The sequence below is a fragment of the Alosa pseudoharengus genome, unplaced genomic scaffold (assembly GCF_046254945.1).
Source record: "Alosa pseudoharengus isolate Yale_2024_CS ecotype anadromous, Long Island Sound unplaced genomic scaffold, YU_APseudo_1.1 YU_APseudo_1.1_scf_23, whole genome shotgun sequence".
In the NCBI taxonomy this organism is placed as follows: domain Eukaryota; kingdom Metazoa; phylum Chordata; class Actinopteri; order Clupeiformes; family Clupeidae; genus Alosa; species Alosa pseudoharengus.
Genome location: NW_027468685.1, coordinates 17,448,951 through 17,475,078, shown reverse-complemented (window position 1 = coordinate 17,475,078; position 26,128 = coordinate 17,448,951). Strand labels below are relative to the sequence as shown.

Below are 26,128 nucleotides of genomic sequence, written 5' to 3'. Positions count from 1 at the left end.
TCTTTGCCTATGGTTTACTAGCGTGCTAAACTAGCAACATTGAACTGCCCAACAACAAAATCCGATTGGTTGGAACATTTTTTCCCCATACATATAAACGCACCATAGGTTTCCTTTATGTCTAGCAGCCTATGCCGATTGCTGTGTGCATGTGATTGACATATGTGCAGGGTAGAAATTCGATCAGGTTGTTTTAACTAATATTAGACTGCAAGATGGGGTTTTGTCCACTACATTTAAGTTCCCTGTTATAGACTAACTTGCCATATTAAAAATTCCCAGTTTATTCCCATTACTTCCCGTTTATTCCTGTTAATTCCCATATATTCCCATGGAAAGTTTCCAACTTTTAAAATTCCCGGAATTTTGCAACCCTAGTACTTTCCCCCCAGATAACTCGCTTGGGATTTGAGGCCTTTGGGGAAAGGGAGACGCAAAGCCAATTTTTGCAAACTGGGGCAGACCCATTAGACCAACTTAAATGGTCACTCATGTATCTTTAATGTATACAGCCTTCTTTATTCCTCTGACTAAACAGTTGGCGGGATAGAGAGAATTAATGCCATTTAATGTGTTGTGACAGTCATCACTTCCATTACTGAAAGATATTTTTGGGCTTTATAAATTTATATTTATGAATATAAATGCATTAAGCTATGTGTCATATTAGACATGACCTGCAGGAATCTGAGTTGCCACATCCCAGGGCAGTTGCTGCTTGACCAGCTGCTGCATGGTGCAATGTTGTTCCTCATCTTGATCTGTAACTACATTTAAACCCTCAGCAACAGATTCAAGTCCTATTATATTGTGAAAAGTAAAGCAAGACTTTAAACGGTAAGTCAATGTTTAAGACCCACAACAGTAGCTTGTTCACATCGCTGTGCAGCTTCTTAGAGAGTTCAAGTAGACATTTCATCATTGGACCAGCCGTTGTATCGTCTATCTTTGATCAAAATGCCAGTGCTGGGCAACCAAACACTTTTCCAGCTGAGAAGTCAGACAGAGGAAAACTAGCGCTGAGGTACAAACACTGTCCCCTGGAATAAAAAAGGCTATTTGTCACAGATGGCTACCATAATCTCTCTGTCGAATACTTCACATGCACACGTATCTGACTGAGATGCAGTGTGCCGTTTAGCTGTTTTCACTACCAAATGGAAATCCATCACAAAGGCTTTTACACAAGGGCTTAACTCGAGTCGCAACTCCTGACCATATGTAAAAAATGTGAGACCAAAACCATGTAATTAGGTAATCTTCGGACCATAGGGACATTAGCCCTGGTTGCTAGGTTCTCAAATAGGTATGTCACCCATACTTGTGCCACCATGTTCAGTATGAACTGTATTTAAGCATGCACACACACACAAACACACACACACACACGCACGCACGCACACACACACACACACACACACACACACAATCATCCAGAGGCACTGGCTGTAAATATTCAGACTGAAGCATGCAATAAAAAAGTCTTCCCTGGCCCACTCCTCATTACAATGCATTTGCCGCAAGCTATATGGTTCATCTTCTGAGCTGGCATGACTTTGAACGGAGGGAAAAGACATTTTCCACCTATAAAAATGACTGATGTCCGTAAAATGGTAGCTTACTGGAAATATGAAATGATCTTACACAGCATGAATTGTAATTAGCAGATTATCATTGTTGATAACAAATTACATTGTTTCCCTAGGATACATCTCAGAAGTATTATCTGTGCTGATGATAAAACTTAACAGACCTACGTTAAGAATCATCCCGTTCCGAGTGTAGTACCACTGTATGGATAGGCTTACTAAGTCATGTAAGACTAGGATCCATTAGCTTCTTAAGGAAACCAAGGCATACTTCAGTGCTGATCTGCAGGATTTGTGTTAAGTAGCCTATATCTCAATTCCCTGTCGTTTATGTGGAGTAAATGTCCAAAGTTTGACAGAAGGCAGAACATTTGTGAAAGTAAGTCAGTAGAGCAACAAAAGGTTAGTTTAACAAATCATACACAGAGCTAGCCTATGCATTAGGCGACCAGTCGCCTTGAAAGCAAGAAAGGTGAAATCAAATATTTTGAGCGATATAGCAGTAGCCTACTTTGACAACAAGGCTACGACTGAACATCACTAGCGTTGTTGATGTAGTAGCCTAACCCTGTTCTTACACTGAAGGAAACGCATCGGGTTAACTTTAACAGTGGATGTTTTTGTTTAGGCCTAAATAGGCCTAGTGTAAATTGTTACTGTCCCTACATATCTGAGCACACTATAACCAGTTTTTTTTTTTTTTTTTAATCTGTACTGTAGCCTGCCTGGGCCCAGGTAGAACCCGATGCGCAATGCACGCACTGTGTTATTCACAGGGAAGCGCTCGTGTCAAGGCAGTTTAGTTAGACCCGACCTACACGAGATTTTGAACGTTGTTGTGAGTGGTGAATTTCACCAAAACTCGGCCCTTAAAAGCGCATCTATTCTCCGCACTTTGCGAAGAGATGGTAGCTGACCAAAAGGCTGTACTGTTTCACAGCGAGGCAAGGTGGCCGAGGTAAAGTGCTGTCGCGCGTGTTTGAGCTCCGAGTAGCCTCTTCTTGGAGGAAGAGCGCATGTTTGAATCTGCAAGCACGTTCACTAATGAACATTTCTTGACGAAGCTGGCCTATCTTAGCGATATATTTGAGTAAAATGTCCAGTTACAAGGCAAAGACAAGCACCTACCTCACCTAGCAAATAAGATTACTGCATTCACCAAAAAAAACTGAGTAGCCTATCCCAGACAGCATTTACATCTGTGCCAGATCCGTTTTTGGATCAGCAGATTCGCACAGCAGTCGCACTCACTATGCAGATCTGCACCAACTTTGCGCCAGACTTGTCTGTAGCTTCTGGCTGTGACAGTCCATCCAGCGGGTGCGGCGCCTATCCGGGGCAGCTTCGCAGACCAGACGCGCCACAACGGAATTGAGTTCGCCCGGCGGGTGTGGGCCAGATCCGCAGGAGCTGCGCAGACCTTACGCGCCACAACTAACGGAACACTTTTCCCCCACATAAACCTGCAACTCTACGTTATGTGATTATGCAGAGTGGAAGACTACAGGCTGCACCGTCTTTGTGATTATTGGTAAGTACATTATACAAATATCATTTTAAATGTAAACTGGTGTTGATGTCATTTTAGTCTGCTAAATATTTAGGCCTGTATTAAACATGAAAGTTTACAAACTTAGTTTACTCTGAAATTCTGACATCCTGAAACGTGCCAGACAAGCTGGGTAGTAGCTACGGTTAGCTTGTAGTTTAGGTTCTTTTAAACATGCATCCACAACTATGTGAACATGAGCTTTAAGGCTAAATTGGTGAGCTTTGCTTATTATTCACCAAAATCGCTTAATATCGTGTCCATTGTGTGTTAGCTGCAAATTCGTAGCCATTCGCGCTAACGTTACCCACTTTGTCTGTAGCTAGCCTTGCTGCTAGTAGCACTGCAGGTATTGCATAGACGGCCAGCGTTTTTTAAGCCTGTTTAAAATGGATTTAGAGTGGAAAAACTTGTCTGTAAACACTAGGCTTTTTATCGAAGGTCGACAAGAATTGTCGCTGTCCTCCAGTTTATCCGGTTTGGGATGCAATGCGTTGTTGGCAATGCATACTATACTGTTATAAAATAAATAATCTTTGGATGTTGAATCTAATATTTACTCTTTGTTTGTTTGCTTTGTGTGCTTTTTGTACGTCTCACAGGAGCATCCATCCGTGAACGGCGCTGCAATTCACCGTCTGCTCGAAAATATTTCTCAGGACAGCTAGCAGCTACTTTTGATTTCAGCCTCGCACGTAGTCTGGCCCAACAGACAGTATGCGGTTCGCGTACAACCGCGCCAATCAGCGAACAGTTGAGTGATGACGCGGAACTTGCCTGCCGAGTTGATTGTTGTAGTCCAGCGAAGCTTGTAGTTCAACATTATAGCAACAATGGCGACGGAGGAAGAGACGCTAGAAGCTATCCGCGAAGTTGTCTCAACTCTCGAGGGCATCACGCAATTAAAGCAGGAACAAGAGGCTTGTCTTGTCAATTTTATAAATGGCAAGGACGCCGTAAAACTCTCCTTCCAACTGGCTTTGGAAAAAAAGTTTGATTTATCAGATGGTGATTACTAAACCTAAACGCACAAGTGTACTACATGCATCACTACTTTTCATGTTTTCAAATAAACGTTTGCTGCTCGTTATTCTCCCCCCTACTCTCAAATTACCTTTACAAAATCAATGCGGCCTACTTAAGGAATGGAATGTTTGCTACTAGCTACCCTACCCTACCGAGCGGGGCTCAAGGCGAGGCTGTGTGTCTTGACGTGAGCTAGCCGGTTACCAAGCGGGGCTCAAGGAAAGGCTGCTGTGATTGTGCTTGACTGGGACTAGCGGTTACTGAACTGGGCTCAAGGTAAACCGCTCCGTGTTTGACAGATGCTAGCCTGTGGCCGAGCTGGGCTCCAGGCGAGGCTACCGTGCTTGTGGACAGTAACGTTAGCCAGTCACCGAGCGTGGCTCAAGGTAGGCTGCGTTGTTTTATGCCGAGGCAAGCTCCAGGTTAAATAACACGTAGGTCGTCAGTACAACGTATCCGAGAGTGTAGTCTGAATAGCCCGTGGAGAACAAATTAAGCTCAGACGAAGTCACCGGGCTGCGTAGAACAACAATCGTCTGATAAGCGGCGAGAAGAGATAACAGGGAAAACTGGCGTGTGACAAGAGCTGATATAATCTCGGCGACGTGACGCTTTTGGTGTACAACTCTCGGTCTGTGGCTGGCGCAAGTTAGAGATATATCCACTACGAAGAGACTGCCCTAGCGGCCAGGTAGCCTGCATACTAGCCAGCGGTCTGTTTACTACTGAGAGCAGAAGAGCCTGAAGCGGAAGTGGTAAGCGTAAAAGCCTGAACTCCGGCGCACAGCACACGTCATTACCAAACGTTGCTGATTGGTTAAGGGAACTCCAATGATTTCAAACCTCAAAATAAGCATCCGCCCATTACGGAGACGGATTCTTATTACTTTGTTCCAGACTGTATGACGAAGAGAAATCGTAGTCACAGGCGGTAAGGGCCAGGCTAGCAGCTACTAGCCTCTGCGAGAGATCTGCCGCTGCCGCGACCAAGCAGGGTTGGGTCAGATTACTTTGAAATGTAATCCATTACTGACTACAAATTACATGGTCATTTTTGTAATCAGTAACGTAATCAGTTGGATTACCAAAAACATGTAACGTAATCTGATTACTTTAGGATTACTTTTAGATTACTTCAGTAAATATGCCCATTAAGTAAAAGACACCACCACAGAATTGATGAAAGAATTCTCATTCTATTTTTCTCCACGCTTCTCCAAACATTCACAACTCAGCTTAACCTATAAGGGCACACCTGGACAAAGAATTTAGCTTTCGCTGGATTTTTTTGACCCAGGGACATGGCCTGAGATTGGCATAAAAAAGGGAAGCATTAAACCCAAATGACATCATGTCCATTTCAATTGTGGGGGTGAGAAAATGATTATTTTAGGATGTTTTTCAACCAGGGGGACTTTCTCAAAGTAAACAGTAACACTAAAACAAGAGGTTACATTAAGATTAGGAGGAAAAGATCAGGCAGTGTGCCGAGAGACCTGCCCCAATAGTATGTAAGTTAGTAAGTAAGTATATCTTTTGATCCCGTGAGGGACATTTGGTCTCTGCATTTATCCCAATCCGTGAATTAGTGAAGTCGAACCGGCAAGCCCAAAGGCCGAAGCCCTAACCAGTAGGCCATGGCTGCCGCAAAAGGCAGCATTTGAACATTAAACCACACAATGATCCAAAACATACAGCCAAACAAGGCAAGAAATGGTTAACAGAGAACAATATCAACATTTTAGAGTGGACCTCAATCCGTCAAAAAAGTGAGCACAAGGCCAAAGTGATGACAAATAATCGTTCCTGCCTCAAAACCCAGATTGCTGCTAAAAAGGTGCAGTCTACAATCATTGTGGATACATGAAGAGGCTTGGTGGGTATTATGAACCATTTTGAGAGCTGTGGTGGTAAATAAAGATGTTTCCAGTGATTGTTTAAAAAGGGTATAAATAAAAAAAAATCATAAAAATGTTAAAAAAGATACACACTTTCTTTTATTCCATGTTTTTACCACATTGTCTTGCAACCTTTTGGCATGTGCAAGTGTAATTTTAAGTAAGAACAAACATATTGTTCAAGAGAAAATCAATATTTGCCAGGGGTATGAATAATTTTGTTCTTAACTATATCTTAAAAAAGTCTAAAAAGTGAACGTCTTGTCAAATGAAAAGATAGCATTGTTGCATTGTTTGCATGATAAAATGTAATCAGGTAATCCCCAACAATGTAACTGTAATCTGATTACACAATTTTTTATTGTAATCTGGGCTGATTATAGTTACTTGATTTTTGTAATCTGATTACGTAATCTAGATTACATGTAATCCGTTACTACCCAACCCTGCGACCAAGGAACTGCTGCTGACCTGCGAGCTGCCATGATAGCAGCCTGCCCTGCAGTCTGGATTGAGTAGCCTAGCTAACGTCGAAGAACTCTCACGAAACAACAAACTGTCGCTGTCAAAGTCCACCGACCTGCTGATCTGCAGGATCGCCCAACTGTTCTGTGCTTTCAGTGCCCCCCAGACTGCCAGTAATCTTCCTCAGACACAGCTGAGCGCCGTCGTCATCATCATCGGGACATCAGCCGGTTAGATGCAACGGACTATGTTAACATGACATTTTCTTTCAGTGCGTTTAGCGGAGTTTGTTTATCAACATAAGCCTTATATTTCACATATTGGTTTGTGTTATGTTGTAGGCCTAGGCATAAGCTTAGGCTAGCGGACACAGTGTTCTCTTTTGCCTTTTTAAAATAAAAAACTATTTTGAAAATTACAAATTGTGTGGGTCTTAATTGTCTGATAGCTTAAATATGAATCACAGACCATGCCCAGATGAGCCCCAGATGTAGAATATGAGTCTGGGCCGGATCCGCACCAATGGCAATATTAACTGTACTGGGCCAGTTCTGGCCCAGATCTGTCTCTGATCCGTAATTCCAACCTGTTCCGGTATTGGCCAGTTGGAAAAAATGACCCTGGGGCAGGTCCGTTTAGAGCAGTGGTCCCCAAACTACTGCCCGCCACCTCATTTTGGGTGGCCCCCCAAAACATATCTGGCCCGCACAAGAGTACACGTGTAATACTCTTTTTGTCCACGGGTGGCTGTTTTGGCGCTGTTTTGCGTTTACCATTGAAAACGGAATAAAATGTAGGCTTACAAACAATGTAAAGAGGCCTATGCTCACTGCATCAGTGCTCAAAGTATTCTAAAAGTTTATCAATTAATTGTTAATAACTAACGAACTTCTATTCAAGTCATATTTCTGGGACTTCCTGGGATAATTATTTCTATTTTTTATTCACTCGTTCAAATGTTCATCCAAATTCACACTTCAAAGTTCTCATCAGGTGAGTGAAAGTTAGAATGGCGGTCATTTCAGATGTTTTTGGCAGCACTTCATAAAACTCTCATAGTTTGGTTATTAAATTATTTGTAGGATATTGCTTGTTCACAACTTGAGCTGTGTATGCAGACAGATAAAATATACTTTCGGGACTCCCTGCTAATACTTTTGGGAATGCTAAAGTCTTTTTTATTAGTATTATTTCATTTGAGCTACATTTTACATGGCATGATGGCAATATAAACACAGTTAACAATGGTATTAAATTGCAGTAGCCTATGATTAAATGTTTGTTGTTCACAGCACTAAGCTATTTAAGATTACTGATATACTCCCGAGTCTCTGGCCCTCTCTTAGAGCCAGGCATAGTGAGCTGGCCCTCGGAAGAAAAAGTTTGGGGACCACTGGTTTAGAGGATCTGTGCCAAATGCTAATGAAGATCTGGACCAAATCTGGCCCAAATATATTTTGCTGTCTGGGATGGGACAGGCGCCTCGATCGCGACAGTATTATTCCTTTGAGATTTCTGAGCGAAATCGCTGAAACGTCTGATTGGGAGGCACTCTTGTGATCCCATGTATTAAACAGTAGGCCTACATCACATCCCTGCAAAGTTTATTTCAAAAATATTTCCCAACCAGCAGTGCTCAGTATGACTGGATTATGGATCCATTTAATGCAGCATGTTGGTGTTTCATTGAATATATTGTACAATGCTGTAAAATGGCCTAGGCTTCCTAATATGTTGCTGGAAAACAGAAATATGTGTGTTATGTATTTATTTATTATTATATCTGCTGCACCAGCTGATTTTAACTCTGTTGAAGAGGATATATTTAGAACTTGTCATTATTTCAATAAATTTGACCATTTTAAGCTTGACCTACCACTTTCTTAGAGCGATGAGGGACAGGTGGGGCTCGAGAATGCCCCCTTGATCAAAGTGGGGAATGAAAGAAAAAGTTTGAGAACCACTGATCTAGTTTGTTAAATAACACAGTCACGAGTTGGGTCGAGATAGTCTGTCATTTTTAAAAAGTGGGTCCCCAGAAAAAAAGTTTGAGAAACACTGCTATAACTGACTGGCAATGTAGCCTACCTTTATGTAGCAAGACAGCTTTTTAGGGCTGCCTTGACCTCACAAGTTATGGCACAGTTTTTCGTCGCACGTGACTAAGTTAACGTTATCAGCACAAGGCACAACCACAACAGATTGTTTGATTCACTTAAGAACCCCACAGGCCTATCAACAGGTAATGCAACAAAGTAACTACATTTTTGGACACTGTTCTAAAAGACAACAATGTAACCAACACTTTTGGATTTATGTTATGTAGCCGAAATAACGGTGCAAGTTAGAAATACAACAGCACCCTACGATAGATAGAACTGCCATCTAGGCAAGTTCTACCGCAAAACAGCAGCATATAAATTGAAGAGACCTAAAACGAATCACAGCACAATCGGCTTCTCGCTAGGCTACATTGTTTTCTTAGTTCAACTGAATAACAGTGGATAAATGGTCTCCTACCAGAACTCTACGCTAAAGTGGTAAAACTAGCCGATCCCGCAGGCAACCGTTGCACAACTCTCAGAAGTTGACTATCGGAGAGAAATAATTGGCACAGGATAGGCTACTTACTTTTGTGTTTTCCTGAATTCCAAGATTGTTTGGCCATACTTGGACTACGAATAATAGCCCTCCCCGCGGACTTAAGAGCATCCATATTTACAGCTGATATAAAAAAATATATATAAATCTACACTCTCTCTGTCTAGCACTCTGTCGTTGCCATGCGCTGTCTCAACTAGGCTACTTCTCCAACTTTTGTTTGCGTTTGGATGCCGAAACCCATGGGAATGAGGATTGTCCTTTGCTTCCAACTGGGCGGTGTTGAAGCTGTCAATCAGAGAATAGCAAACACGAAGGCGTGACAGCAGGACGTGTTATTTTACACCATAGCCTACATTTCTTGACTTTAATCAAATTCACATCTGGTCCTTACGCAATTTTAAAATAAACTCCACGAACTCTACGCTGTAACGTATTATTTACCCTACAGCCAACGCTTCAATTCAAATATCCTAGCTTTGTTTTAAATTTCGAGTGCCCCCATGTGGTCATCAAGAGGACTTCAATGTGGGGTTTTCAAAGTATTCCTAAATGCAGAAGAGCTGGAAGTTGATACATTCTTTGCATTTTCTCTACGAGTAGGCCCTACCGCTATTTTACCATATAGCCTAGCCTACCCACACCATGCACATGCAGATTTGACGGTCACCACAACAGAGTCTGAAACAAATTCCTAATTTGAAAGAAAGTTGACTCATGCTACTGTCATGCTGCACGATTTGGGGAAAATATCTAATTTCGATTTTTCCTGATTGCCTGATTTGTGAGCACGCCTGGTGCACAAGTAGCACAACACCCCCGACCAACTGTGAGGCTCACCAATCAGAATTTCTGTGCCCCTCACACACTATATGCACACCCAACAACCAGAAGTGCCACAGTCAAGGGGGGTGAAATTAATATGAAAGTCAGAAAGGTGACAAAATTAACTGTGCACGATTATTTATATCTTTAACAATTGGGTAATTGCGTTGGTTCATATTGCGATAATTGTGCAGCCCCAATACTCATTTGTCTCATTCACAGTATTGCAGAGGTGACTTTGTTAACTACATGGCATATTGCATTCCGACTTATGAACATCATTGCTTCATTCCATTTCCATTACAATAACACAACTGAGGTTGGAGAGCCCATTAGGTGACCTGTGCGAAATTGGGCTTTAACCCAGACATGCACATATAATGTGGCAATGAATACATTCTGAAATATATAAGCCTTTTCACTATACCAAAAACAGTAGAATACCAATACCTGGTTAAACTTCTAACAAATCTCTTGTTTTTATACCCTACTTATGTTATGCAAGTACATGGAGAAGTTTTTAAATTTACAGATGCTACTGAAGACCTTATAAAAGTAAATATTTGCATTGATTGTTAACAGATTAGAATATGGATGGTTTAACCGATAGTTTAACTGATAAGGAACAAGCACACAGACCCATGCAATTTCAAACATCTTGCATAACCAGCAAGATTTCATTTAATGGTTTTGTAAACCCCACAGAGTGAGCAAACGCAGCGGAAATCAATTATTGAAAGTAACAAAGTGGACGAGTAACAGAGAGAAACAAAACTTTTTTTTTCCTTTTACTCTCCACAAAGTTTTACAAAAAAAGTCAATAATCCAGTACAACGCCATTGCAATCCACAGAAATACTTTTCCAAGGTAGGCCATAAAACACACAACATGGTCAACGCTAAGGAAATGGCCGGGTGGACTTGGGAGTGAGAGAGGTACAGTAAAGATAGACGCAGCACTTTCACAAACTTCATCCCACTGGAGATTAAAAAAAAAAATACAAAAACAAAACTGAAAGCAGACAAGCTGCTCCTCTATGTAACATGATGCAATCACTGAAAGAACACAACTCCAAATGAAGAAGAGGGGTGGGGAAGGGGGGGATGTAACCAAAGGCTCACCCTTTCCTTTCCATTCTTACAATCACAGAAGGAAAACCAAATACGCTCCAGTGCTTTCGCCAACGTATTATCTTACATTATTATCATCATAGTCATCGTTTTAAATAAATATGCATGGAGGAATACGAAACAAAAAACATGAACGCAGAAACAAACACCCATTAACTTGGCACTTTTTTGACTAAAAAAAGAAATCAAAACAAACGATTCAAATCAAAACATTCAGCAGAAAAAAAGTTATTTTACATTGTCGTAAACAAATCAATGGCGGCCAGCAGGCCTGATGAGGGGTGGGGTCCTTGCAGGGGGCATTTGGCAGGTTGGACTTAACACAACCCCCTACTCCCACTTAACCTACCACATCCACCTCTTCCCTTACACCATGACGGGGTCACTGAGGAGCTAAGCAGAAATAACACAACTGGGTCAGGTGTGTATGAGTTGGAGTGTGTGTGGGGGGTTAGGGTAGATAGGAAGGGACTTTATAAGGATTTTGGGAGTCTGTAAAGAAGTGTCAGACAAGTATCTTGCAGTGTGTGTATATGTACTGTATGTGTGTATGTGTGTGTTCGAAGAGATCTCAAGGCACTGTGTAGTATGACAACTGGCAAATATCAGTTACCTAGACATCATATTCAATGTGTGTTTTTTTTTTTCTTTCTCTTTTTTTCACTGTTGTTATTTTGCATTGCTTAAAGAATCTATTCCCTATGTAATTTTGGTCCAACAATAAAATATCTTGCAATTAATTCAAAGAGATCAACATTCCCCAAATGTTTTTGCAGCATAAAGTTAATGAGTACACCATGCCACAGTCCGGCCCTTCTGAATGAACTCTTCTCTTGAGAAACCAGGCGAGTTTCAGAATACAAAACAAATCTTGGGCTGGTCTCAGAGACCAAGTGTTAGTTTTAGAGTATCCATGTAACAAAGAAACACACATGGCCAAGTGTGTTTTTTTTTTTTTTTAAAAAAACAAAAAGTTCCAATGATGAAATGTATTTTCTAGGAGGAAACGTACATTGCTATGGTCATAACTGGACTGAAATGTGCTTTTTCCAAAACAATCACAACATTTCAGGAAAAAAGTGGACAAATGAATTCACAAACGGTTTCCTTTCAAAGGATATGACATAAAGCATAATTTGTCAGCTTTGTTTGTTCCATTTTTCTGTTACATTCATTGAAAACTTAAGAGATGGTAACATTTACATAAAAGTAAATGCACTGCCACCATTTTTGACATATAAAAAAGTAACCAATGGCAAAACGTTTTTCTGTCTTAACTCTAGAACGTCTTTCTAAAGACCCATGAAAACACGTGGGTGCTAAAACAAACAGCTTTTTTGACGGCTTCTGAGAAGACATTTTATGTGTATAAAAATGAGGGAACAAAAATGGGCAGTCTTGGTTAATGATATCCCTTACTCTCCTTATTCCTCATTCTCTAGCCAATGAGCAAACGAGTTACACTACAAAAAGGCTCAACTGGGGGGGAAAAAAACAAACAAACAAAAAAAAACACACGCACACTCATGTGCACACATACACAAACACACACACACACAAAACAACAGAACGCATCCCACAAAACCCAGTGGAAAACATACAAACACAAAATCTTTTCATGGTTATAACCAAACTGAAAAAAAAAAATTAAAAAAAAAACATGGGGGAAAACAAAAATGGAGGCAGGGAATGAAAGGTGAGCTGGAGTGATGGATGGATGGTTTGCTGGAGGGAGGGAGTGGAGAGGAGGCCAGAGTTCACTTTTTGAGGGGCTGGTAGACGGAGGCGTTGGGGTCCAGGCTGGAGGGACTGGTGTCCATGAACTTGGAGGAGTAGTGGGGCGCCACAGGGCTCATGCTGTTGGCCTCGCTGGTGTAGGAGATGCTGGGCATGACGGCCATCACCTCTGCAATCTTCTGCTTCAGCTCCTTGATCTCCTGCTCCTTCTGCATAATCTGACCTGCAGGCAAGAAGGGTAATGTGTGAGAAAGAACATAAGAAAGAAAGAAAGAGAGAACTGCAAAGATAGAAAGGAAGATGGCAACTGGCTGGTGAGTAGTGAGACACACTGATAATAATTATGTTATTTGACTCAACAACAAAAACACCCATAACTACCATAAATAATGCAGTGAATAAAAAGGTCTAAAGATGTCTGGGTGTGTGGGTGTTGTGTGTATGTGGGCATGCTTTTCCTTCAACTTTGCTACCCCTTCATGCCAATAGCTTATAAAGCAGATCTGGTTTGACAGCATTACACCTATACCCCAGTCATAACCCAGCAAAGCCACCTGCACTGAATAGAGACAAAAGATCTAAAAGGGGCCACATTTTGAGAGAAATAACACAAGATGATGTCACACCAAGATGATGGCTCTTTGCATAGTGACACACTGCAGCAGAACTGGTTAGGATGGCTCGCAAAAGACAACTGTCTCATTCATTATTAGTTAGCTCTGTGTTTGACCTTAGGCTGGACCTAACAGATGAGAAAATCATAATAATAGCACATAACAGGCATTCCTAACAGGGGCAAAGCTGTACAACAGGCTTGTCATCATGTCATTGCCACTGCCCTGAGATAAAAAGTTTCTGTCTAATAATTCTGTCCATTTTAATCAGTCACACAAAATGCTTGGCTACCATTTTGCATTTCCATGAGAATAAAAAAAAAAGATTGCACAGATCTTTTTTTTTCAGAAGCAGCCCAAATCACAGGCCGATTCCTCAGAACACCTTCATTTGACTAGAAAATTACAGGTTTGAATAAAAGTGATTGGCTACCCACGTCTAATAATAATGAGCATGATTGAGCAAGTGTGCCATGATGTGTGTGTGTGTGTGTGTGTGTGTCAGGAAGTGCAGGCAGCTAGAGTGGGCCTAGTTGCTTAGTGAGAATTTGGCCTGAGGTAAAATCCATTTCATGACCTAAGTTGTAGACCTCTGTCACCATTTAATGGTTATGACATCTAATGAAGGATCAGTTTTCATTTAATTTAGCTGTACCGGATATTGCTATTCTGATTAAAACATTAAGATTGATACTTCAGCTAAATGTTTTAACATGGTTAATACGGATATAGATCAAAGCAGTTTTAATAAAAAATGTTCACAATGACAATGTTATGTGAGGGGTTTAGAACCAGACTAATCAAGAGAGAGAGAGAGAGAGAGAGAGAGAGAGAGAGAGAGAGAGAGAGAGAGAGAGAGAGAGAGAGAGAGAGAGAGAGAGAGAGAGAGAGAGAGAGAGAGAGAGAGAGAGAGAGAGAGAGAGACACAAATAGAAAGAGGGAGAGAAAGAAAGAAAAAAGGGGGGATATGTTTGCCAACCTTGCGCGATCTCCAGCTGCCTCTTGGCGTCGCCCAGAGCGGAGAAGAGGTCCAGCTTGATCCTGGTCTCTGCGCTCAGGCTGTTCTCCAGGTGCTGGGTCTTATCCTGCATGGCCGACAGGGCCGACATCAGCACCTCCGTCTCCTTCTCGTTCTCCTTATATTTACGCAGCTCCTGCCAAAGTGACAAACAAGAGCACAAAGAGAAGATGGTCAGTGCAGTCCACTACATGATCTCTAATAGTGTGTAGAAGTTGCTGTCAACATTGTTCTAATCTAATGGCATTGTGATGAAAATGTAAATTGTGCAAACATTCTAACTCATGTTGTTCAAAGGCTGATTAAATTGGCTAATAGACCTAATGAGCATGTGAGGGGTTGACTGCTTAATGTCAGTGACTGACTGCATAATTGGTTTAATATTTTGGCATTTTCATCTGTGTAATGATTCATTTATCCCCATAGCTGCAATGAGCCAAGCACACCTTGGGGCTGTGCCAATCTGATGCAGAGGGTGGCGCCAGGGAGAGTGGGTATTTGACAGCTTTGTACAAAGCACAGAATCAGATGCTGTTTGCTATCAACTGACTACTGACTGACTGAGCTGTTTGTTATGTTTCTTGAATTTCCCCTTGGGGATCAATAAAGTACATACATACATACATACTCTAACTAACTAACTAACGAACTAACTATCTACAGTATCTATCAACCTGTTCCATTCACAACACCTTTTTTACTGGTGTTAGCACCAGTTCTGCGGGAGGGACAGACAGCGTCTCCATGAGAAATGTCTCAGCAGGTGTCTGTACAGTGGGGAGTGGTGCAAATGTTCAGCGCGCACACAGTGGAGAGGCAGCCAGTTGCAGCACGTTTGTGCAAGGCAAGGCCAGAGGGGCGTACTATAAAGGGAGATTAGTGGTACGTTGAGCCTGAAGACCGATGCAAGTTCACATTTTTACACGTTTGTGGCCATTGTGTTTTCTTGGTATTTCCAATTTCAATGTTTTCTGTTTTGCTTTGAGCCAACACTGCACATTGCTTGCTGTAACGTGTACACAAAAATGTCAGGCAACAAGGCGATCACCACAAACGCTTTGCAGCTGTTTGCCAAATTTGAACACACCTCTGGTGTGGTTCAACACGCAACTAATCTCTCTTAATAGTTAAATACCCCTCATCCCTCTGTCCTTTGTGTTCTTTTGTACGACAGACCCGACTGGCAAGTCTCTAAACCTGTCGTCATCACCTTGAGGGTCATCGTCTGCTCAAACAAGCCAGCTACTGACTGAGCCCCAGTGTCAGGAGGACATCATAGCACAATCAGCGACACTGTGAATGTCTGAATGTGGGCGTTCTTATTTGGCTCATCAGAGAGAGAGAGAGAGGAGCCATGTTGAGTAGAGGCTGACCTGTGCCTTGACCTCCAGCTCTCGGATCTGTTCCTCCTTCAGCTTCATGTCCTGCGTGAGCTTCTTGCACTCAGACTCCAGCTCACGGATACGGCCGCGCAGTGAGTCTGTACACTCCCCTCTGCAAGTAAGCATACGTACGCACACACACACACGGTAAAACAGGGATATTGAATCTCAGTGTGCCTATTTATAAAGGGTTTTCATTAAACTGTGTGTTTATGTTTAACAAGCAAATTATTATACACATACTGCACTACGCTGTGTGTAGCAAAGACAAAGACAAGACATGTCTCTATATGTTGGTGTGAATGTGTGTGTGTGTGTGTGTGCGTGTATGTGTGTGTCTATCTGTGTTTCTCATACACAAACGTCTACATATTGCAAACAAATCTAGCACCTGTTCCTGATCATGTAGGCAAATACATGAGCCACAACCCTTTCACTAGTGATCGGTGAATGGAAGTGTTGATGCAGATGCATGCCCCAGGCACACCTGTTGCTTAGCATTCAAATCAACCTGGCAACGTATAGGTGTCTCCATGTCACCCCTATGTACATACACATGGAATATGAATATGTCTGAGTGACTGACAGTCTGTAGACACAGCTCAGACAAAAGCATCTCATATATATATATGTGTACAGGGCTATATGTCTGTGTTTGCTTGAAGCTTATGCTTCATTGGTAGGCATGTACTATTTTTGAGGGCACAAATACATATCCTGTCTGTGATGTTTGAAGGTATTATTTCATATAGAAAAGTAGTTTTTTTTTTGTCTTTTACACACACATACACACACACACACACACACACACACACACACACACACACCTGTGCGCACTGTAGAAAGTTTTATATGTGTGTGTGTGTGTGTGTGTGTGTGTGTGTGTGTGTGTGTGTGTGTGTGTGTGTGTGTGTGTGTGTGTGTGTGTGTGTGTGTGTGTGTGTGTGTGTGTGTGCGCGCACGCACGGACAGACCTAGAGGCTGCGGCCAGAGCGACCGCGCGTGCCGCCGTGGCTTCCTCCATCTTCTTCCTCTTCTTCTCGTCGGCAAGCTGCTTTTCGGCAGCAGCACGGGCCTCCTGCTCGGCCTTCAGGCGCTTCTCCAGCTGCACGATGGTCTGCTTGTCCTTCTGCTTGGCCTGCACTGCGTTGTGGAGCCTGGTGGGACAGAAACAGTTTTAACAGTAGGAAAGACACACAGGCACAGACACACAGGGTGCTTCCCTATGTCTCACATCAAATAACCAGGCTACACTGGGAGTGCAACTGAAGTGTTCCTTTTGCGGAGCGTAAAAAATTGTTTTATATTAAGTTTTTGAATGTGCGCAGCGCTCGCGTCTGGTGTAGTCAGTTCCATTGAATACAGTGGAAGCTAATTTTTGCAGCACATGCTCAGCAAACAGAACAGTTAAGGCTGTTTTATGCTTCTGCGTCGACTCTACTTTACGATCTACGCTGTGGCATTGCCAGCGATGCTGGCATGAACCTTTCAAGTTCTGCATCTCCTGTGTCTGTGTCGCTCACCACCACAACAGTAGTCAGAATGGTGAACTCCATAGATTGGTGAAATAGTGATTTGTTTAGTCTTTTCTTGCTGAGATTTTGTAAAAGTTATAGACACCGCATATTCCAATGACCTAGTTATTGTAACTAGAAAATAAGTCTGAGTTTATTTGCAAAGCTTAGGTTAGTAGCATGTTGCTACTCCTCACAGTAGGCTGCTTGAAGCAGCCGGCTCAACACAGAGGGGGAGATGACCGATCACATTCATTGTGGTCTGCGTAGCCACACACCATAAATCTGAGTGAGTGATGCACAGAGCATCAAACTGGGATTAAAAGTATGAACGCACGCACACACACACACACACACACGAGGGAGGGTAAATAAATTAGCACATCTGTCACACAGGTTCCCTTCCGGGTACATGTGTGCTAAACATCTCACACTTGTCTGTTGAAAAGTCCCTGCTTGGTCTTGCAAACGTGGGCTGCTGGTGTTTCCAAAGCTTAAAAAGGGGAAATCCGGTGTAAAACGGGTTTTACATAAGTTAAGTCTGACCATAAGATCATAGACGAGGACTGACAACACGAGATTGTCGTTCAATCTAAATTCAAAATGGCGTCGCCCGGAAAATATGCAGAAGAGTTACTCCAGGTAGTGCGTGTATAAACTGTCTTCTAAATAAACTTTCAGCACACCATACATACAATGTTGCCAATGCCTCATTTTAAATGTTAAGAACCTAATTACACTGTTGGCGAAGTTTGGAGCTCTTGTTAGCCTTGTAGATGGGCTAAACAAGCGATTTATGTGCAGTAGAACCAGTGCCCTGTTTGCTAGCGTTATTAGCGCTATGGGAGAATCTGTAAAAAATGGCTAACTTCGGAATAATTTAGGTCTGGATAAGGTCACCCCTCGTCCATGACTCTATCTTATGGTCATACTTAACATATGTAAAACCCATTTAACACCGGATTTCCCCCTTTAAGGCAAGAAAAAAAGTCTCTGTTTATCATTCTTTCTAAACATTTGTCAAGCAGTCCTATATAATTGGATATCTATCATTATCAAAATTTAAAAAAGACTCTGACCATGCCTGGATTTGGGCCTATGTCCCGCAGGAGGGAATGTGTTAGCTTGCTAACCTTTAGGCTTTTTTGGGGGAAAAAAATGAAAAATGCTTATTACCACAACAAACACACCTGTTAATTCCACTGTTTCATTAATACACAACGTTAAAGACTGGCACAAGGGATCAGTGTAAATGTCATAAGGGTGTGTGTTGAATACTTCAGAATCAGGCCAGAATCTAATCTTAATCTGTGTTCAGAACAAACACACAACAATTTACTGTAGCCCCGAGTCCACATGTGTGCAGTCATATGACTCACACGTCTGACACACTGAACCGCCACAAATCCCAGAGAGGCATGCTGTAATGTGTAATGTGTTGTGACACAACCCGATTTAACCAATCAGCACTAGTGTGTTGGTGTGGTATATGGCGCCTCCATTTCGAGGAAGAACAGGGTGTATTGTTGTGGTGAGACGGTGTGGTGTATGCTGTCCGGCTTGGGGGGAGGTGGGGGGGGGGGGGTGGGTGGGGGGTTCTCACCGGTTCTGCAGCAGCTCGTTCTCCTGGCGCAGCTGGCCCAGCTCGGAGCGCATGCTCCGCTCGGCACTGCTCAGCGAGCTGATCTGGCTGCGCAGGTCCTGCTCCAGCTGCCGGCTCGCCTGCAGGTCCGCCTTCAGCTTCTTGATGTCCTGCTCCAGCCTGGGAGGGGAGACACAGACGGATGTGAGGGTGAGATAAAAAGGGCAGTCATCACAGATGGTGGGCGAAGGAATTCGAGAGACAGGGAGAGTGAAGAAATATGAAAGGTGAGGTAGACCATTGACAACGCAAGGGATTGACAAGAGGGTGTATGTTAGTAATTCGAAAGTAAGTCAATGTTCAATAAAAAAAAGAGAAAGATAGACAGAAAGGCAGAGAGTGAGAAGGAGAGAGGGGTGGTAGGCAATCTTTTCCATTAAAAAAAAAAAATTCAAAAGCCAAACATCATACCGTTACTGAAGATTTTTTCAACAGTATTCAATGTGAGCTTGCTTTGCTCAGAGGTGAAGGCAGAGAATCCTAAAAAGCTGTGACAGGTGTCCAAAGACACTTGTGAGTGTGAGAAGGGACTCTTACCGCACGAGTGCATCCGGCTTACTCAGCTGGTTGTTGGGGATGCAGTTCTCCATTGTGTCCTTGTGCGCAGCTGGGCTCTTCCCGCCCGAGCACTTCTGCTTCTTCTCGTTCTTATTGGACGAGGAGGAGCCCGAGGATGACGAGGGCACGCTGCCATTGGTGGAGCTGTGGCTGCGCGGCGACGAGCTCCCGCCCCCTGTGGCGTTTTTATAGTTCTTATTGGACGAGGAGGAGGAGGAAGAGGAAGTTGAGGAGTTGTTGTTGTTGCTCGGGGGAGGGCCCCCGGCATCTTCTCGGACGAGCAGGTTCTCGGCGCTGTCGCCCAGCTCGTTATTGAGTCTCTTGCTGCTCAGGTGGTTCTCCATGTACTCCAGTTCCTGGAGCTTGGAGTCCACTGTGTGCAGGATGTTGTTGTTGATGCCTATGCTGTGCTGTTGCTGATGTTGCTGTTTTTTGGCCTCGCGGTCTTTGCCGCCGCCACCACCACCGTCTTTGCTGCCTTTCTCCCGGTATTCCAGCTCGGGCAGCGTGGCAGGCAGCTTCTTGGAGGCGGGCGCACCGTTCTGAGACACTGCTGTGGAGTCGCCGTCTGACGTGCCCTTGGTCACTGCTGCTATGGAGAGAGAGAGAGAGAGAGAGAGAGAGAGAGAGAGAGAGAGAGAGAGAGAGAGAGAGAGAGAGAGAGAGAAAGGCGAGAGAGATCAGTGAGCCTCAGTAAAAAAAAACACAACACAAACAAAATATTAACAAATATTGACAAGAACATTCATAAACTAAATGTGGATTTTCATTGTCCTCTGTTGACCGAGGCAGTTATAATAGCCATGCCAGTAATGCTGACAGCTATTTCTACATCTATTCTTCTGGCAAATAAGTACAGCAAAGAATGCTTACATAGGCACAACAGGGAAGGCTAAGAAGGGGACAACTCACAAATAAGTGGACAGCTCAAAGGGCAAGGGAGACTCATAGGAGAACATGTGTCTTGGTGATGGTGTAGAGGACTTGATAGCAGGGAGATGCAGAACATCACCCAGGGAGACACCATGTAAACTCACTGCCGCACCCCGACCTTAGCTCATACCGTTCTGCTGCCTCTGTTGAGTCTTAAAGATAGAGGATACTCCCCCATTTACCTGTAGTAGCCTAGCAACTCTACTGACAATTACAAGATCACAGACACCAGAGGAAATGTCATGTCTGGTCTATCTCTTAGGTACGAGATGATTTAATTATTGAAGAATGAACAGACTGATGGGGAGGGGCAGTGCATATTGGCAGTGAGTAAAAAGATAAACAAGGGAGTGACTAAGCACTAGTGAATGAGCAAGGTGTAAGTAATTGAGTGTATGACCATGTACTATAGAGGGAGGGACAGACAAATGTGAATGAGTGATGGTGCGTGAGAATGAGCTGTCTGTGTGTGTGTGTGAGAGAGAATGAGTAGTCTGAGAGTGTGTGTGTGTGTGTGTTTGTGTGTGAGAGAGAATAAGAAGTCTGAGTGTGTGAGTGTGAGTGTGTGTGTGTGAGTGAGAGAGAGAGAATGAGAAGTCTGAGTGTGTGTGTGTGTGTGAGAGAGAGAGAATGAGAAGTCTGAGTGTGTGTGTGTGTGTGTGTGTGTGTGTGTGTGAGAGAGAGAGAATGAGAAGTCTGAGTGTGTGTGTGTGTGTGTGTGTGTGTGTGTGTGTGTGTGTGTGTGTGTGTGTGAGAGAGAGAGAGAGAGAGAATGAGAATTCTGAGTGTGTGTGTGTGTGTGTGTGTGTGAGAGAGAGAGAGAATGAGAATTCTGAGTGTGTGTGTGTGTGTGTGTGTGTGTGTGTCTGACCTTCCTCGGCCTCCCTCTCCTGCCTCTGGAGCATCTGTTGCTCTGGTGGCAGGGCCTGCTGCAGCAGCTGCATGTAGAACTCGTTCTCCTTCTGCACCTCCTTCTGCTTGCGCAAGCGCATCTTGTAGCTGACGTAGCTCTTGAAGCCGAAGCCCAGCGTCACCACCGGGTAGCCGATGCTGGGTTTCCCAGGGAGCAGAGGATCACAGGTCAGTAGGGAATTGTACAAATGAAGTCCATGCAGAAGTAATATTCAGGTTTATCCAATTATTTTGAAAACAATCTCCTTGCAAATTTAATTGTGGAGCATTCTGCTGTGCCATATCATATTATATATAGTAATATTGTGATCATTCTGTTATATTGTAATATTGTTTAATTTTGCACAACTGAAACTGAACTGAAACTATTAAAAAGTATTACCGCATGATGTGTTTTTTGTATAACCATATCTACATTACTTGATACAACTATTACATCATATATCATATCATATAATATATTGCCATCTTTCCTCAGCATATCGAGATCAGAGTTTTTTTTAGCCCCATCAAGCTCTAGTGGGTTTTTTTTAACTATAAAACATGCTACAGGCAGCCAGGCCATACATTTTATTATACAAAATTTTAAGCAAGATAATTCAATAAAATTGCATGAGTAGAATGCAGACCTCTGCAAAAAAGACTTTCCCAATATTAAAGTATTTCATCACTTCCTATGAGGACACAAAAACTACTGTGGACATTTCAAATAAAAAGTCCCTTCTAGATCTTATGTGGCGTCTCACGTAAGGAATCATTCGATCAAGTCAACATCTAATCATCACCTAATCTTCATTGTTATGTTCTCAATACACAATTTTGAATGTTCCCTTGGGATCAATAAAGTATCTATCTACAACCTCTACCCTTTGCAATGGGTAAAGTCCACGGCTAGAAAGCAGCACTGCAAAAACACTGGGGCAATTTACGAGAAATATTTTAGGAAGTACTTTGTGACTGATAGCTGGGTTTCACAACACACACACACACACACACACACACACACCACACACACACCACACACACACCACACACACACCACACACACACCACACACACACCACACACACACCACACACACACACACACACACACACACACACACACACACACACACACACACACACACACGCTGAAACAAGTAGTGGTTCCTCTCAAGCAATTATAGCACAACGCTTACGATCACACGGTTATCAAATATATTGCACTCTAGTGCAAGGTTGTAAATGTTAGTGAAAGTGGTGTTTACCAGTGGGCAGCGAAGGGACGGCAGAGGTCAACATGGAAGTTTTTCAAGTCTTTGAACCGGATGGCTGCTTCGATGTAGACAAAAAGTATCCACAGGGATACAGTTGGCAGACACACGCCTCTTTCTGTGATGGCAGGGGAAGAGAAAGCGAGGGAAAGAGAAAGAGAGTGATGCTGCATGCATATCTTATTAAGGACCTATCCACACTTTTCACTCATCAACACATGTCATTTGACAATCTGATGGCATCATCATAAAGAGGGAAAGTGAACATTTGAACAGCTTTATATCCTTGGCGTTCAGAGCATTCCGAACTGCCTCGCTTGAAAAACACCCCAGCTGTTGGTTAAAGCGCTCTTTTGAAGCAACACATTCTTCCACTACATGTTTCTCCTTGGCCTATGATAAAGGCTCCAAAACCTTGTCGTTAGCGGAGGAAGAGGAATAAAAAAAAAAAAAGTCACAGGACTTGGGTCGTGTTCAGACTCGCTCTGGGTGGCGTAGCAGCGGTGGTGACAATCGTGGCGTTGGAACACCTGGGCCCCGGTCTCCTCGATCTACTCATCATTCTCAGCAAACCATTGCACGACTCCCTTCTTGGGATATTGTAAAGTCACTCTTCACCAAGAGAAGAGGGAAGATTGATCCATTATGACAGAATTGTGTTTTCAGTACCAGTTCCGCTATCCATTAAAGAGAAGAGAATTCAATTATTCTCCTTTTAAGCTGCCTATAAATGAGAGTGCGATCAAAAATTTAGATGGGAGAAGTGATCGAGTGCAAGTGCAAGTGATGAAATGGAGAGAGAGAGCGAGAGAGAGACAGAGACAGAGACAGAAACAGAGAGAGAGAGAGAGAGAGAGAGAGAGAGAGAGAGAGAGAGAGAGAGAGAGAGAGAGAGAGAGAGAGAGAGAGAGAGAGAGAGAGATGGTCTTTGCTAAACTGAACTGCAAGTTGATTCAGGACAGTGTTCAGAATGCAAAGTAGTTCTGTTCAAGAAAAATCCAAATTGCCTTAATAGCATCTGAGACTGATCAGGGCTTGTGCAGACACGCTAGAAAAAACCCTACATTTACAGTTGATGTGGATAGGTGATAGATGGTAAAGTGGCTACACCTGAAAATCATGTGGTTAGCTAACTGCTGAAGAATGGTACAGGTTTTGGGCTTTTAAGTTTGCACACCAACAAATTACTGAGCACCTGGCTTGTCCCACACTATGAAGTACACCACTATGCCGTTGTGGATCATTTTGACAAAGAATTTGTAAGTCACCCCATTTTATTAATGATTGGTACTAATGACTCTCTGCGTTCACAGCTCTGCTGCTTCTATGGGCCTGGGTGAAGTTGAGCCTGTAGTGGGTTAATAAGCTCAGCTCATGGGTGTGCAGTAAGGTAACCGACAGACGATCGGTCAACCCCGGTTTGATTTCCATCAGTCAACTTCCACTTTTTACTGTAGCTCACCTGTGTGCCATACATACTGCACCCAGACATATGTGCTGGCAGCAAAGAAGAGCCACTGTACTGGGATGAAGAGGAGGCATATGATGTCTGAAGTAAATGCAACGCATACGAAAAACACAGAGAAAGCCTGCAGGACACAAGAGAATAGAGACAGGGAAAGAGATGAGGGAAAAAATAGTCATGAGATCAGCAGATCATAAACAACTGTAAGAGTTTTCTAAACCACAGAATTATTTCAGCATCCGTGTTAATCATCAACACAGTCTGATGGCTATTCACTTGTTAAGTTCATGCACTGACTGTAAAGGAAACGATTCAGTGAGAAAGTTTGGTTTGTTGTTGTGTGGAGAAAAATCAGGCTGTACAAGCAACATTTACACATGCACATCAACTCCTGTGGGCTTGGTTGATTGACTTTAGGCCTAATTGTTTGATCTGTTGAGTTAAAGTTCTGCACAAGACTGGGGCACAAAAGGGGCAGCAATCAGTTTAAATACAGTTAATCTGTCTGATCACTTACCAGTCCCTGGTACCTGAAAGAGTCATACACACTCCTTATGAAGAGCCAAAAGGGCCACAGGTACTCAAACCTGAATTCCAGCACAAAATCAGCCAAAAGCACCAGAGCCCACACCACCAAGAATTTCAGGTAAAGGAAGGTACTGTGGAGAGAAGAATTAAAAACAAAGATAATGAGCGAGTGAATGAATGTATCTACATGGGAGAGAAAGACAGAGACAAAAAGAAAGGTTTGTTCTGTACATCTGGAGGTAATGATAAGAGGATCACAAACACAAACATGTCATGATAAAATCTTTGTTTCCTCCTACCCCTAGATTCTGCCAACTGTCAAGGTAGTGGAAACATTGTTTCCCCTCTCTAGGTGCTATTCCCCTGCCTAACAGCTGTGTAAAATGTTGTAAGGCATTTAGGAAAGGGGAGAGTAGATGTGTCCAAATATTAACATCTTAGCATTACTATGGTGCATACCCAATCTAGCAGGGCTAGGAATGTAGCAGAAATAATTTCCACCTAAACATTGGGGGAACCTTTCCAAAACGAGATATGCAGAAAAAGAACATCGATGTGACAGCTGGCAAAACTAAGCTCACCTGGCAATCATGTGGTTTCAGAGCAAATACACGAACTAGCTAACTACATTAGGCAATTTCGACAATGCAATGTTCAGTACAGAACAGAGTTAATAGGGAGGCTCTTGAATGTAGGCTACCTCTTTCATGAATAAAGCAGTCATTCAGAAGAAACTGACCAACTGGTGTGTGTCAGTGTGTTTAGCTTCGCTAGCTTGCTAACATTGGCATTACTGGCTGAGGCAAAAAGCCAACTTGAATGAAGGATAGGGCTACATGACAACCCGACAGCTGTTCTTGCTCGAGACTTTTATGCGAGATGCATTCCACTTGTGATTAATAATAATCCATAACTGCACCGTCTATAGTATGATTTTCAGGCGTTTTTCTATTTTCATTTTTTTAATCACAGCGTGTACTCCACAAGGCCTAAAAATGACTAAACATGAGTCAAATAAGGCTAGCTATCAGGCTAACTAGCTCCTTTTGCTAGCTGCAGCAGCATCCTTGCCTGCTGGAAGCTGCATGTAACTGGCAAGATCTGAAAATTAAATAGCCATATGACTGCCAGGGCTCACAATGACGCCGCCATTGTTGTGTGATCGAGTCCCTAAAACCCCACACTTCGTACCTGCTATGAATACCCTCGGTGATTCGGTTCCGTTTTAACGGGCGACGGAGTTTGCTGCAGTCCGCATTGCGCCGCTTCATTCTCCCCCTTTTCGATTACACTTACTGTTTATAGTTGGTATATCCAATAAATGATTACGTTTGCTGGGTTGCACAAATGTGCATTGCTTTCCAAATGCACTGCTGATATTGTTTTTCTTGTACCAGAAACAAAGAAATAAATAAAAACATTCTATTGAAGGCCCTCCCTCTTTTTATTTTACACGTTTCGTGACGCTATTACGTTGCTTGCGTCAG

At 42.9% G+C, this 26,128-nt stretch overlaps 2 protein-coding genes across 5 annotated transcripts in view; both read right to left on the bottom strand.

The window, feature by feature from the left end:
* ldlrap1a (low density lipoprotein receptor adaptor protein 1a) overlaps positions 1 to 9,439 on the bottom strand; it is a 19,011-nt gene extending 9,572 nt beyond the window's left edge. The window contains exon 1 of one of the 3 annotated variants that reach the window (XM_076301850.1): positions 9,159 to 9,439. In XM_076301850.1, coding sequence (XP_076157965.1) covers positions 9,159 to 9,243 — 85 coding nt within the window. In that variant the 5' untranslated portion in view covers positions 9,244 to 9,439. The remainder of the gene's footprint in view (positions 1 to 9,158) is intronic. The other 2 variants (XM_076301848.1, XM_076301849.1) reach the window with 2 other exon arrangements.
* A 1,158-nt stretch (positions 9,440 to 10,597) lies between these two features.
* On the bottom strand, positions 10,598 to 26,023 carry maco1a (macoilin 1a). 2 transcript variants are annotated; one of them, XM_076301845.1, is made up of 11 exons: positions 25,833 to 26,023; positions 24,631 to 24,772; positions 24,111 to 24,237; positions 22,643 to 22,766; positions 21,353 to 21,531; positions 19,528 to 20,140; positions 18,952 to 19,110; positions 16,809 to 16,991; positions 15,826 to 15,946; positions 14,414 to 14,588; positions 10,598 to 13,043 (listed from the first exon to the last, which is right to left on the bottom strand). In XM_076301845.1, exons 1-11 carry the CDS (start codon positions 25,910 to 25,912, stop codon positions 12,841 to 12,843), a joined length of 2,106 nt encoding a protein of 701 aa, XP_076157960.1. In that variant the 5' UTR covers positions 25,913 to 26,023; the 3' UTR covers positions 10,598 to 12,840. The 2 variants fall into 2 exon arrangements, with proteins under 2 accessions (XP_076157960.1, XP_076157961.1); XM_076301846.1 differs by having other exon boundaries at positions 19,528 to 20,137.
* Between the last annotated feature and the right edge of the window lie 105 nt (positions 26,024 to 26,128).

Excerpts from the sequence above, each read along its gene's own strand:
- maco1a (XM_076301845.1), bottom strand. The coding sequence starts at position 25,912 with ATGAAGCGGCGCAATGCGGACTGCAGCAAACTCCGTCGCCCGTTAAAA. Across the intron at positions 16,992-18,951 it reads AACGAGCTGCTGCAGAACCG|GCTCCACAACGCAGTGCAGG; the intron begins GTGAGAACCCCC and ends CTGTCCCACCAG. Across the intron at positions 15,947-16,808 it reads GCTCTGGCCGCAGCCTCTAG|AGGGGAGTGTACAGACTCAC; the intron begins GTCTGTCCGTGC and ends GCTTACTTGCAG.